The sequence below is a fragment of the Sordaria macrospora genome, chromosome 4, assembly GCF_033870435.1.
Source record: "Sordaria macrospora chromosome 4, complete sequence".
Taxonomy (NCBI): domain Eukaryota; kingdom Fungi; phylum Ascomycota; class Sordariomycetes; order Sordariales; family Sordariaceae; genus Sordaria; species Sordaria macrospora.
This window is the reverse complement of record NC_089374.1, coordinates 805,670-818,891: the sequence shown is the minus strand read 5'-3', so window position 1 is coordinate 818,891 and position 13,222 is coordinate 805,670. Positions and strand designations below refer to the sequence as shown.

The following is a 13,222-nucleotide window of genomic DNA, read 5'->3' as shown; positions in this document are numbered from 1 at the left end:
AGAAGCCCATCTAGGGCTGTCAGGAGGAAGTGTGTCGTGAGCGTTGGGGGTAGGGTTACGTCGGCGAGAGGAGGACGAGTCGCAAGGGTCTGGGGATCTTCTGATGCTCCTGACGAGGAAAGGGGGGGTTCCTTCTCAATGAGCATTTGCCAGGATAGGGGCAGGGGGATGGCAGTGAGTAACGGGGGTTGTGGTGGTATTCTGCTGCTGCTGCTGCTGCTGCTCTCTGGCTGGGAGGGTTTGACGAGTTCGGCCCCATCTAGTACGGGGTCCTTGTTCTGCAGCGAAGGCGTGAGAGTGACAGGGCAGTCATAAACTGTGTGTATGGTCCATTCAACATGATAATAACTTGCGAGAGCAAGGCGCAAGTCTTCGGCGTCCGGCATGAGTTTGTTGTGATTTTGCCTGTCGGAAAAGGACATGGAGACGTGTGCTCCCTCCGGTGAGATGCCGCCGCCGCCGCTTAATTCTTCAAAGCCGTCGTCATAGAGACAAGAGTCCTTGTTGTAACCATACCCGTCGCTATACCTTCCCGCCCTTCCAGTGGTGGTGTTGTTGGTGTCCACCTTTCGCACCCGAAACAGCGCGCCTTCACATACCTCTAGTTCTTTCCCTGCTGATTCCCCTTCTTCCTCCCCACGACGGAGAAACACAAAGCAGAACATTCCCCTTTCGTCGGTTGCCATCTCGTCATTTTCCCAGTCTTTCCTCAACAGATTCACCTCCCAGACCCTCCCGTCTTCTGCGTTCCTCACCTTGACCGTGCCCCATCCCGCTACATCCCTGCAGTCTTTGGGCACATCAATGCAAACCAGCACTTCCACCTCTTTTCTGCTCGCTTTTGTATTGGATAAATACAGCTCTCCTTCTCCTCCAACTCGAACATCCGTTTCCGGGAGCAGTGGTATCAGTCTCTCGTCCTGATTGGAAGGGACACAGCTGGGCATCCACCTGTTGCGGTGATTCGCTAACGGCCTCTGGCGAGGCAGATGGGGGTTGAAGAAGAGGGACAGGGGAATGGCGTTGAGAGTAGAGATGATAACCGACAGGCGCTCCGAAGGAGTGGATAGACGTAAAAGGGGTTGCGTATTCAAAGGAAGAAGGGAGCAAAGAGTGGCGATGGTGCTGTTTGGCTCTTCTGTGGGAAGAGAGTCGGCGATATGGTTCCATATCGCGACGAAAGATTCGCTGGTGTTTGTTGTTGTTGTTGTTGTTGTGCTGGTGGTGAAGTCCGAATTGCTGAAGCGTTGGCTGAGTGTTTGTTGGAATTGTTGTGCTAGGCTGTTGGAGATGAGTAAAGAGGCATTCATTCCTTCGGGGGGAGAAGCTGAAATATTTTCGCTTCTGATTGTCTTCGGTAACAACCACCTGGACCCTTTTCCTGACCACAATCTTCCTTCTTCACGGCCCTCCACATCGGTCAGTTTCTCTGGAGGCGCGAAGGGATTAAACGTTCCATCTGCACACTGGACCTCCCATCTTCGGCCCAGGATAATCGCTGGCAACGCCGACATGCTGTTCATCCACAGACTGACGGCCAACATGGCTAACATTTCGCACAGCGGCGTATGTTCCAGCGAGGTGCGCTCCATCGCCGGATCCAGGACCAAAACCCTATCCGCTAGAGTGTATACTGCCTGAAGCTTGTTGACTGCCTCTGCTCTGGCTTCATCAAAGACACCGACACCCCCTTGCTCCGTGATCGGTATGCACAGCGTGTCAAGCCAAAAGTACTGTGTCATCTGTGTCTTTCGTTGGTTTCGGTGCCCATTACTATTTTCTCCCAAGGAGGTGTACTCCCCGGTCCTTCTTCGTCCGTGTCTCAATTTCGCCCCGGACCGTTCATCGAGGTGCCCCTGGATTTGGCGAAGCCGACATTCGTACATTATGTTATTACTTGCAGCTCCGGCTCCGGCTGCGGCTGCGGCGTGCGACAAAACGACAAAGCGCATCCTCGAATCCAGCCTTTTCACCCTAATCCTCAATCCCCGTTTCGGCTCGCCCTTGACTTGCAAGATTGGAATCCCGCCCGACAACAATATTTCCCTAATCTTCTGCTGGTTAGACGAGATGGCGGGACACTGACAGCGTTCTCGAACGTGTTTTGACATTGGTGGTGGCTGGTGATGAACCACCAAACATTTGCCTTCCGAGCAATCCCTATGCTCACTGTCGACTGGCATTCCTGCTCCTCGACCGAAGCGACTGATGTAGTAAATTGCTGCGTAGTCGTTCTCCATGGCCGTTTTCCGTAGATAGTACGGACACCATCCGCGCTCCAGGCGTAAGAAATCGAGTAGTACCTGCGCGCTCGGAGACGGCCCGTCCATCCCGCTCTCCAAAAGATTCGAAAGTATCGGCCGTCCTAAACCACCACCCTCCAATTCCAAAGCCGGACAGAGCTGTACAAGAAGCCCGTCAAGTGTACAGCACAGCACCTTGACGGACAGCAACACCGTTGGCAATGGATAAACGTGGCTTTCCGAAAGTTGCTCCAGGTCTTCCGCCAATGCAAAAACCTGCGTCAGGAATTGTCGCCTGGAGAATGCTTCCTTCTTGCCAAGGAATCGTCTCCCTCCCACCATCATCGCGCTTCTTCTTCTCTTCTGTTGCCTTGAAAGTCGATGTCGATTAGGCCTTCCTACCAGCAAAGTGGTACTCGAGCCGTGTCCCAACCCCAGGCCAAGCCCAAGCCGAACACCGATCCAATCATCCAACAACTCCAACGCTTTCCTCCCGTTGACGACATATCGGTCTTCCTCCTCTTCCTCCTCTTCTTCTTTCTGGGCCTCTTCCAGAATTCCTTCCACAAGCGAAGAATCCACTCCAATCTCCACCATCATTCCTCCTTCTTCCCCTTCAAACATCGTCGTCCCTCCATCCCATCCAGCATCGGCATCATCGCCATCTCCAAAAATCCCCGCTATCCTTTCGACGTCCGCCTCCCCACCCCGTATCCTGCTATCCGTATACCGGTGCTCCTCCTCCCGATTGAAGACGCCATCTTCCCCTTCCTCTTCCCCTCGATTCTCAATGCCACCGCCACCCTCCAACTCCCCTTCCAACTCCCCCCACCACCCCTCCCCGCCATACCTTCCACTTGCATCAAGTGCAACTCCTCCTCTTCCTCCCAAAGCCCGTCGTCGTCTCCTCCTGAAATCTCCACTCCTTACACTACCCCCCAAAAACTCCGACAACACCCCGAACCAGAGCCACTCCTGCGCCAACCCCGCCAGCTTCTTCGCCGGAAGCGAGGACCACTGGTCTCCGTATCCATGGGAGCGGGGGAAATTCCAGAAATTGGTGCCAAAGGTGTAAGGGGTCGTGGCGAGGAAGGGGATTTGCAGTTCCGGGAGGGGGGGTGGGAGGGGGGAGGAGCCGAGGGGTGTGAAGTGGGAGAAGGAAGGTGGGGGATGGGGATCCAGAGGTGATGATGGTGAGGAGTGGAGGTCAGGAGGGGAATGGATATCCGAGGTAGGTAATGGAATTTGAGGGGAGTTGTTGGAGGGAGGTGGGATGAAGTCCATTTTTGTTTTGGTCGGCCGTGTGTTGTTTTAGGAGTTGGTGATATGGTCTCATGAAGTTGAGTGTGTGGTCGTGAGATGAAAAGAAGATATGATCAGCAGCGAGCGTGAGTTCGTGGATCCAGTTCAGTTCCGTTGTGAACCAGTGATGTCGTGTCGTGTTGCTGTTGCTGTTGAAGTTGTTACACCCTTGGATGGGGCATACATCCATTATCGTCGTGCCATCAGGAATCCAAAGTCTGTTGTTGGTTGCGACCTCATTGTTGGTAGCGTTGCTTTCTAATTCTCGGCTGAGTCCCGTCGCTTTGTCGTTATCGATCACTCATTCATCCCATCACTCACTCGCTGTTGGTCATCTCGCTGTGTGTGTAAAATCTTGTAGGTGAAGGGAAGGGTCAAAGGCGTTGAGCGCTTCGACAAGGACGCTGCGCGTGCGCACGTAAACAATGTTAAAGACAAGACAACCACGCCAACTTCAAACGAAAAACACGGCTGCGAACTAAATTCCGCAAGAATTGAGAAAGCAAGGAGAGCAGCGAACGGGAAAGAATCAAAGATGGCGCGAAAAACGACAACAGACAACAGACAGAAGGGGAACGAACCGATCACCCTCCCTCCCGTCCTCCCATTCAGTTCTTGGGGAAGGAAAAAGAAAAGGCGCAAGGCACAGGCACCGGCACCATAGTCACCACGAGCGCCAAATCCATCCAATACCACCTTACCTGACCAACCGAGCGCAGTAAGCCACTTTTAACTAGGTGTTCGCAGCATGCAGGACCGAGACCTACCGGCGAAGTTAGCTCGAACACATGCATACATTTATTTGTATTTATTTGGGGTCCATCTCCCACTCTGGGAAGGTCCTAAAACGTTGCGACTTACAAAGGTGCGGTACTCGATTGATTCCCTCGGCAAGTGAGGGAGGCAGGAACATGAGGAATATGGAGCTTTCCCCTCACTTCACTTTGCGGGCAGCACGCGCTCGCACGCTCGGAACCAAGGAAATCCCAAAGCGAACCAACTAACAGCCGAACCGATGGATCGCGGGCGGGCTGGGTGATTGATTCGAACGATCACGATTATTGAATTCTTTCGGGTAGTCGTGCGTGGTCTGGACTCTCGCCATCTCGCAGAGCTTGCGAACACGTGGGTCGGTGCAAACAATCAAGGCCGACAACGAGGTGCGAGCAACGAGTTTGGATCAAGCAAGGTACATACTGTGCAATATGCACAGCTGGATGAATTGCTGTGCCGCTTTCCTACTACTACGTTCGCAGCGGTGGTGCCTGAGAGTAAGTTACCTCTAGAGGGTTGCAACCTTGCACACAGCCTGACTCGAGGAAAGATATCGATCATGAGGGCCGATGATTGATAAGGGACTCGCTTTGGATAAAAGAAGTCGTATCACGCACGGTATGTCGATGTACCTGTGAAGTGCATGTCTATTAATCACATGGAAGGCAATGTCGAAGGAACGGATCATCTGCAATGTGAAGATGCTGTGTATCTTCTGTAACGTACCTTGTACATACCAAGCCAAGCATCAGCACCATCATGAGTGTGTAGGAAAAGAGGTCTTACGATCAGCGATTTAATGCGTCGAAGAACCGTAAGCAACGATGGATGGAATATGCTCGAGTATCGTGAAGATGCCTTTGGTTAGGTAGGTCCATGTTAAACAAAGTTCCGATAACGGCTGTGCTCTCGTACTGTGTGTGTGTGTAGATGAGCTCACGTCCGTCAAACGCACTGACGGTTCGTGGCTGACATCGGAAGCGATGCTGGCGAGATGAAAGGTATGAATGATGGGGCTGTTCCTGTCTGTGTCGGCAAAAAGATGGTGCGCATTCAAAGGAGAAAGATTGCTGCGTGTACGTACAGCAAGGGAAAAAATCAAAGTCAAAATCCAAGTGCATGGTTTTGGACGGGAGAAGAAAGGACTCGACAGCAACCAAGCGAGGGATGGCCCGGGATGGAACCGGACACGCATTTATACGGACGTCTTCAAGCTTTGTGGTCTTCCTTCCGTTGCTGGTCACTGCACCTACCTTCCTTGGGTCTGTTAAGAGATACCTTCCTTCCCAGATCGGCAGCGCGCCTCCTTTGAAGAAGCTGAGGCCCATCGCACGCCTGCCGGGCATCGTAATAAATCTCGGGTCGGTCGGTACAGTACTCGTGTATGACCAACACTTGCATCGGAACTCTTCATATTCCTTTTCTTCCCCCCACCTAAACACACAATATCCAAACAACTGCGGGGAATCTTGAACACAGTACACAGTATACCTACCAACCAAACAAACAAGCTCAAGCTCCAAAAAATCCATCCAGACCATCCATCCAGACCACCGTACGCCAAACAACACAAAAATCTCCTTTATATATCCCATTCGCATACACCACCATCCCCATCCCCACCCTTAAATCTCCAACACCCTCACTTCCCACCCCTTACTCCCCCCCCCCCTCTCACTCCCCTCACTTCCCCCCACCCCCGTTCCCACCACCACCAGCAAGCGTCCCAGCCAAATTCAAACTAGCAAACGCATCCCTCTTCCAACTCTCATCTCCACTGCCAGGTCCATCATCATTGTTATCGTCATCATCGCTAGTGATGGGATCGGCATTAACCACCCTGAACCTACCCCTCTGTCCCGCTCTGCCTTCCACGCCTCCGTCGTTGATATCGTGGCCCGAGGAGGAGGAGGAGAAACCCAAGTTCCAATCGGTTAGTTGTTCGCGGCCGTCGACGGCGGGGAGGTGGTAAATTTGTGGGGCGCCGCTGCCGCTTGTGATGGTTTGTGGTTGTGGTTGTGAGGGTGGGAATTGTTGTTGTTGATACTGTTGATATTGTTGACCCTGGGACGGATAACCTTGATACTGTTGTTGGTTATTGGTATACCCGCCCTGGCTCTGGCTCTGGCTCTGGTTACCGTAGCCGCCCGGTTGTTGTTGTTGTTGTTGTTGTTGTTGTTGATAACCCCCCTGATCGTAGATAGAAGTCGGGAGCTCAATCGGTTCGCTGTCGCCGAAGCGATCGAAGTCCGGTAACTCGTACCCGTGCTGTGCTGCTTGTTGTTGTTGTTGCTGCTGCTGCTGCTGCTGCTGCTGGTAATACATGGTGGTTACCCGTTGTCGCGTGGGCGTCTGGTCCGCGTCGCCGTAGCCTTGGTAGCCGCCGTACTGGCCGCTGTGGTTGGAGTACGCCAGCGATGCTCGCCTGCCATCGTTACCGGCGGGTAGTTCCACAGGCATTTGCTGCTGCTGCTGCTGCTGCTGTTGGTTGTGGAACTGCTGTTGAGCTTGGATGCTGAGGCTGGCCATGTCCTCGAGCACTTTCGCTTGCTGCTCGGCCTCCCTCTGCTCGAGGATCTGAGGCGCGGGCTCGACGTTCCGCAAGCTGCTGGATCCGGCACCCTGGGATTGCTGTTGCCCGCCGGAGCGGTGGCTGCTTGCCATGCTGGCGCGGTGGGCAATCTCGGGTATATCCGACATGCTGCCGGCATGGTGACCGCCGCTTGACTGTTCGCTGGCAGATGTGCCTGGGAGACCGGCGGCAGCGGCGCTGTCCATGTCCTTGATGGCAAACTGGGCAATGGTGCGCATCTTGCGACTCACCCAGCCAGCGAGAATCTTACCGCGTTGCTTTTCACCCAGACGTGACCGCGGGAAATCACCCTTGTTGACAAAAGCGACGATGTCGGCAATGATCTGGTGCTCATTGAGGATGGCGTTGACGATGACTGGGACGATGGAAGCGAGGTAGGCTTTGCGAGCTACTTCGACTAGAACCACCACCAATCCGCCTGCTTGGAAGACGGCGCTATCGAATTCTGTTAGTATTCTCCATAAGGCCTGGGGCAAAAGGGGCAACTTACCAACCACCAGGCACAATGACCCTATGACACCTCTCAACCGAAGCCTCAATGTCCATGGGGAAGTGACTCAACCCGTTGATCTCAAATGTCTCGCCAATGCTTCCCAGCACGAACAAAACCTGCATGTCCACCAACGCACCGCCTGGCCCAATGGGCTTGCTAACGTTATGCAGGAAGCCAAGATCGCCAGTTCTCACATAACGAATGCTGGGGTCCTCGACCGTGCGTCCGTTGAATCTCTCCACATCGAACTGGTCCTTGGAACCATAGAAGGACTTGACGCAGGCCTCCGAGTCCACCCAGATCTCGCCGTACTCGCCATCGCTACATAACATCCTGCTCTCCGGGTTGACAATGGCGATCTGCGTCGACACCGGCACCATGCCGCTGTCTTGGATGACCAGAGCCTTGGGATCCCGTAGCGGGTCCGTCGGATAAATGAGACCTTGTCGCAGGGCCTTGGGATCTAGGTGAAGCTCGATGGGCTCAACGCACATGTACGACCGGGAAGCGATCATGGGGTTCAGAACGTGCGAGTAGACTGTATTGATGGCGGTGCGATCCAGGCCGGTAGCGTCGAAATGGAGACGGACCCTGGTGAACAGGTCAACGCGAGGGCGCGCTTCGCAGGAGATCATCATGTTCTTGAGCTCGTGCAAGGTGAAGCCCTTGCCGGGGATCATGCTCATGGCGTGGTCAAGCATCTGCGGGGTGGCGTACGTGTCTTTGATCTTGTAGCGTGAGAGGATGAGGAACAGCGAGACCGGATTCTGGGCATAGTCGACGGGCGAGAGTAGGTAGGTGGGAGTGCCGATGTAGATGCCCATGAGACAGGTGTGAATGAAACCTAGGCCTGTGGTACTACGCACGCAGCCTAGGACAGGTCGGGAGCTGGACATCTGGCATGTCTCCTTTTGCACCTTGCACATACCCAAGATGGTGTCGTGACTTAGCTGGACTGCCAGGCGTCGCTGATCGGGTGTCCAGTACGTCCAGATCACAACGGGATAGCCTGACTGAACCCATGCGGGGTCAACTGTGATGCCTAGATCACGTAGACCACTGTTCTGCTTCGGTGGCTTGCTGGTATTGTAGACGTTCGGAACCAGGACCTTCAAGAACTGAGCCGACTGCTTGATGTGCTGTGCAACAGGCTTCGCCTTGAGCAAGTGGTCTACTTCGTGGTTCACCAAGACAGCCTTGACGCCGTAGTCGGCGACCAGGTGGAGGAAGGCAGGGACATCTTCGGATAGACGGTTTTGGTCCATCGGCGCTACGGGAATGATGATAGCACCAAGGTTGATGCAGGCGTGGACGGCAAAGACAAACTCCTCGGAGTGGGTGTACATCAAGACGACATGGTCACCAGCCCGGATCTTGACCTTGTTCCTCAGGTACTGGGCAACTGCCGCCACCTTTGTGTCGAACTTCTTCCAGGTGATACCCTTGCCTTCTTTGCCACGACCATCAATGGTGCAGTACGCCAACTCTTCTGGCTGCCTTGCTACTCGCCATTGAATCAGGTCTGTGATGTTGGAGAAGTTGTTGAGAGGGGTCGACGTCCTATCGTCAATAACCACCTCTCTCCGGTCGATGCCCGAGTACTGTTTATCGGCAGGGGCAAGAACCTGTTGTCTGGATTCTGAAGCCATGGGAGACCAGATGCCGCCGATGGGGTCGACACCAATGGGCAAGTTCAGCACAGCATGCTCAACGGCAAACTTGACATGTACGCACGGAAGGTTGCCCTGGTCGAACTCCCTCCTGCAGAGCATGTTGCCAATCTCCTTGCGGCCATTTTTCATCACCCGTGGCAGAGCATTCGGAGCGGTGATCATGACACAGTACACACGAAGGTGGTGTTCCTGCATCAACACATCCATGCACCTTTCAGCCAGCGAGTCCAGGAGAGCCGTGTCCAACTGCCGAGGCGGTCCTCCACTGGTAGCTGGAGCTGTAGAGGCAGCTTGAGATTCAAGCACCACAACAGGTAGATGTTCCTCGTTGACAAACACGTCAAAGGCGGAGCAATCAGAGATCTTGGGTACGTTTTTCATGATGCTAACAACGATGTGCTGCACGAAGAAGTAACGATACTCGGCCACCTCGGTGCCGTGCTCGACCCATTCCACCTTTTGCCGGATACGGTCCTCGTACAGGCCCAGGACGAAGACCTTGCCCTCGATAACGGTGCCTAACAGACCGGTTCGAAGATACTCCAGTTCGGTCGGGGTTGGAAGCGTCGAACCGGGTTCGAAGGTGAAAGGTCGAGCATGGAAGATCTGTTCGGTGTGCTTTGGTAGCGCCCAGAACCCACCAGACAACGAGGGAGAATCGACCCAGATCTCTCCCACGGTATGTGGCGAAGCGAGTAGGCCGGTCTCCGGGTCGACAATAGCGAGAGATGCGTCGGGGATAGGGTAGCCGAATGCGCCGACGCGAACCGTTCCTGGCTCACTGCTAGCCTTCTTACTAACATCTGCGCCCATGGCCACCACCACCACCTCGTTGGTTTTCAATGCTTCTCTGTCAAGCAGTACTTCACTCAGTTCGTTCTTTGCGCGGTGTTCTGCCGCCGCGTTTACCGTCGTTCCGCCCAGAAGACTTCCGTAACCGTTAGAGGTGGTAGGCTTGTCTTCTTCGGGATCCTTTGGTTTTTCACCCTCCGATTCCGTATCCGACTCAATCTCCAGTTTAAGCGGGCATTTCATATTCTCCTCGCCACCCACCCAGTCCCGGACACTGATGATCATGCCTCCGTGCTCCGGGAGGCACAACATGGGCGCAACAACCTCTCGCGCACGAGGGTTCCGCAATGGTTTGAACCAACGGTCGGCGAGAAGCTCGTTGAACTCGCCGTCGACAATCAATGTGTCTATCAGGCACAGCTTGACAGATGAAAAGTTGGGCTCCATGCCCTTTTTATAGTTTCTTGTTGCCATTGGGTCGACCTGGTAGTCGTAGGCTGCTCGTTTGAGTCCAGGATAGTCGGCGATCATCATGGTGGGGCTGTACTTGGTGATTAGGTAGGCGTAAAGACCGGGTACCTCGACCGCCTTGTTTTCGAGCCAAATAGTGGTGTGCCCTCCGTATACGGCAAATAGAACCCCCCAAATCATGCCGACGCCTTGCCGAGGATCCAGATATGAAAGCAAGGTTTCGCTTTTGGCGGAACTGCGACTCACTAAATGGCCATTTGTATCGCGCAAAGTCGTGTTAAACGTGTCGCCGGGCTTGGAGCCGGGCACGGTGGTGACTATGGCGCTCAGGCAGGCCATCTGATGCATGATGGTACGGTGGCTGAGCACAACACCCCTAAGATCACCGGTTGGGGCGCGGGAGAATTCGATGTAGGCCAGATCTGGAACCGACAAAGGGGGCAATTCGTCCTTTTTCTTCTGGCTATAACTGCCAAACTCGTTGGTCTTCCACCACTCAACGCCCTTTGGCCAATGGAGCTTTTGGGTTGTAATGTCACGCTGGAACGCTTTGAGGTTATTGTCAGTGGTCAAGGCCAGATGCGCCTGTGTTGATGTCAGTATCAGGTTCAACTTTTGATAATCCTGGAGCTCATTGATGGGTACGGCCACGACGCCAGCAATAAAGCAGCCCAATAGGGCAATGGCAAAGTCAATGATTTCGGTATCCCGGTAGATAAGCGCCACGCGATCGCCGCGGTAAAGGGAGCTCTTGTCGCGAATCACTTGGGCCACCTTCTCGGCTCTCGAGGCAAGTTTATCCCATGTGATGGATGCAATCTCTTTGCCCTTGGCGTCCAGCACCCAGTACGCTCGCCGGTTGGGGAGGTTACGGCCTCGGTGCCGGAGGACGACAGCAATATTGTCAAAAGTAGACATTTCCTTGCGGGGATCGTGTGGGTCGTATATCGCAAACGGGACTTCGCGCGGCTCGAGGGCTTTCTGGAATTGGATAGCGCCGGGTGGTGGGAAATCGTTTGCCGTGAGCATAGGGGGCGCAACAGCAGCGGTGGGCGAAAAGGCATCGCTGGAGGAGTATCTGTGAGGGCCACCATAATCGCCCTGGAGTTGCTGCTCGTGGGCTTGCTGACCGGCAAAATCGGAGAAGTAGGCCTGTGAATTCAACAAGGTATTGGTCCTGCCGTCATATTGGGTCTGCTGCGGTGGCTGTGGCTCGGCATAGTCGCCGTGTTGTTCGGGATTGAAGGCATAGTCTCCTGACACCATGGTTCCCGACCTTGTAGAGGCGTCGTTGGGGGCAGGAAAGAGGAAGAGGGAGTCATGTTGTCGTATCGCGGGGCGGTGATCAGCCATAGGACCGCCCGGTGCGAGCAAAGCGGCCGGATGAGTCTCTTGGAAGGAGTAGGTAGACTGGGGGCGGTAGTCGGAGAAGGCCATGGACTCCCGGTGGTCAGGAAAGGCCATGGATTCCCGGTGGTCAGGAAAGGCCATGGATTCCCGGTGGTCAGGAAAGGCCATGGATTCTCGCTGGTCAGGAAAGGCCATGGAGTTTCGATGTTCGGAATAGGCGACCGACTCTCGGGAGGGCTGAAAGTTGAGCGAGGCGCTGCTCAGACCGGCACCCGAGGCCATGCGTTGGCGGTCGTTGGAGACATGGGATGTGTCGTCGGGTGAGTGAAGGCGAAGACCTCCGGTTGGGGGTCCCGTTGGTTGTGAGTCTGCGGGGGCATAAACGCCATACTGGGCAAGCAGCTGTGCCCGTCGCTTATGATATCTGGAGAGAGAAGAGGGTGTCAAAGTTAGCAGACAGTCGGGCTCGAGAAGACGGATAGTCGGCCGATCTGTGGCCGGGGGTCCAGGTGAGGAAACGGAAAGTGTCGCGCGCACCCTTTTTCTGTGATATCACCCTCCTACAGTCAAGGCGCAAGCTGGTCAGCGTCAAGTCTTTATTCCAAGGTATCTGATGCGAGATTTCCCCAACGCACCTCCAGCTCCCTTTGTAGTTCGTCCAGCTTCGCCTGCAGGTCGGGGTTAACCGCGGCCATGTTGGGCCAATGTGTTTATCACAGCTTCCTTTGCGATCGCGCGAACTCGAGGGCGCTCGACTGCGCCTAGCAAGCGAGAGAGGCAGGCGTTTCTAGTATAGCGAAAGGTGGGTAGTTGTATAGGCTGTATGGTAGGTAGGTAGCGAGCGAGCGAGCGATGGCGACTGCGACTGCGATTCCACTTGCGATTGACCGGTGTAGGGACAATGTCGGCGACACGGAGAGGTCGGAACCTGAAAGCGAGGAGGACTGGACAACAAAGTCTAATTCTAGGGTATTGGAAGTCTAGTGTAAGTGTAATGGTTGATCCGGAATATCCAAAGTGGCAACCCAGGAAGTCGAGGGTGAGGGTCCTGTCGCGTTGTTCTTGCGTGACAGAGACAGAGAGGGGGACGGAATTCGAATCAGATTGAAGAATGTCAAATGCAGGGCAGGTCGGTCTTGGCAGTGAGTCCAGCGGAACGCGTATAGGTAGGTAGGTACACAAGTGCTGGCTGTTGGGGGGAGAGCTGGTGCCGTAGTGCCGTGGTGACCGCGATGGTGCTGACTGCTGCCCAGTCGAGGTTTGGTACCTATTGAAGTGTATGCGATGAGGAGTCGTGAGGATGGCAATTGCCCCTGGAGAAGATGGAATTCAGAGTGGAATTGGCGGCGGGTGGGTAGACAGTGCCGCACTTGACGGCGTCGTTAGGTAGTAACAACCCCCGGGATCCCGGTGGATTAATTCCTCGTGACGTAGGGGCCCTGTCGCTGTGCGACATTAACACTAACAGTCACCCAGCTAACGGGACGACGGTACCTACATGTTTACCGTATAGAGTGGCCGTCCAGTTGCC

At 54.6% G+C, this 13,222-nt stretch overlaps 1 protein-coding gene across 1 annotated transcript; it reads right to left on the bottom strand.

Moving 5' to 3' along the window:
• Nucleotides 1-6,002: 6,002 nt before the first annotated feature.
• Nucleotides 6,003-12,760, bottom strand: SMAC4_08032 (uncharacterized protein; the record flags this gene model as incomplete). Its single annotated transcript, XM_003348218.2, has 4 exons — nt 12,327-12,760; nt 12,229-12,251; nt 7,403-12,115; nt 6,003-7,347 (listed from the first exon to the last, which is right to left on the bottom strand). The coding sequence occupies exons 1-4, from the start codon at nt 12,384-12,386 to the stop codon at nt 6,003-6,005; spliced, it is 6,141 nt and encodes a 2,046-aa protein (XP_003348266.1). The 5' UTR covers nt 12,387-12,760.
• Between the last annotated feature and the right edge of the window lie 462 nt (nt 12,761-13,222).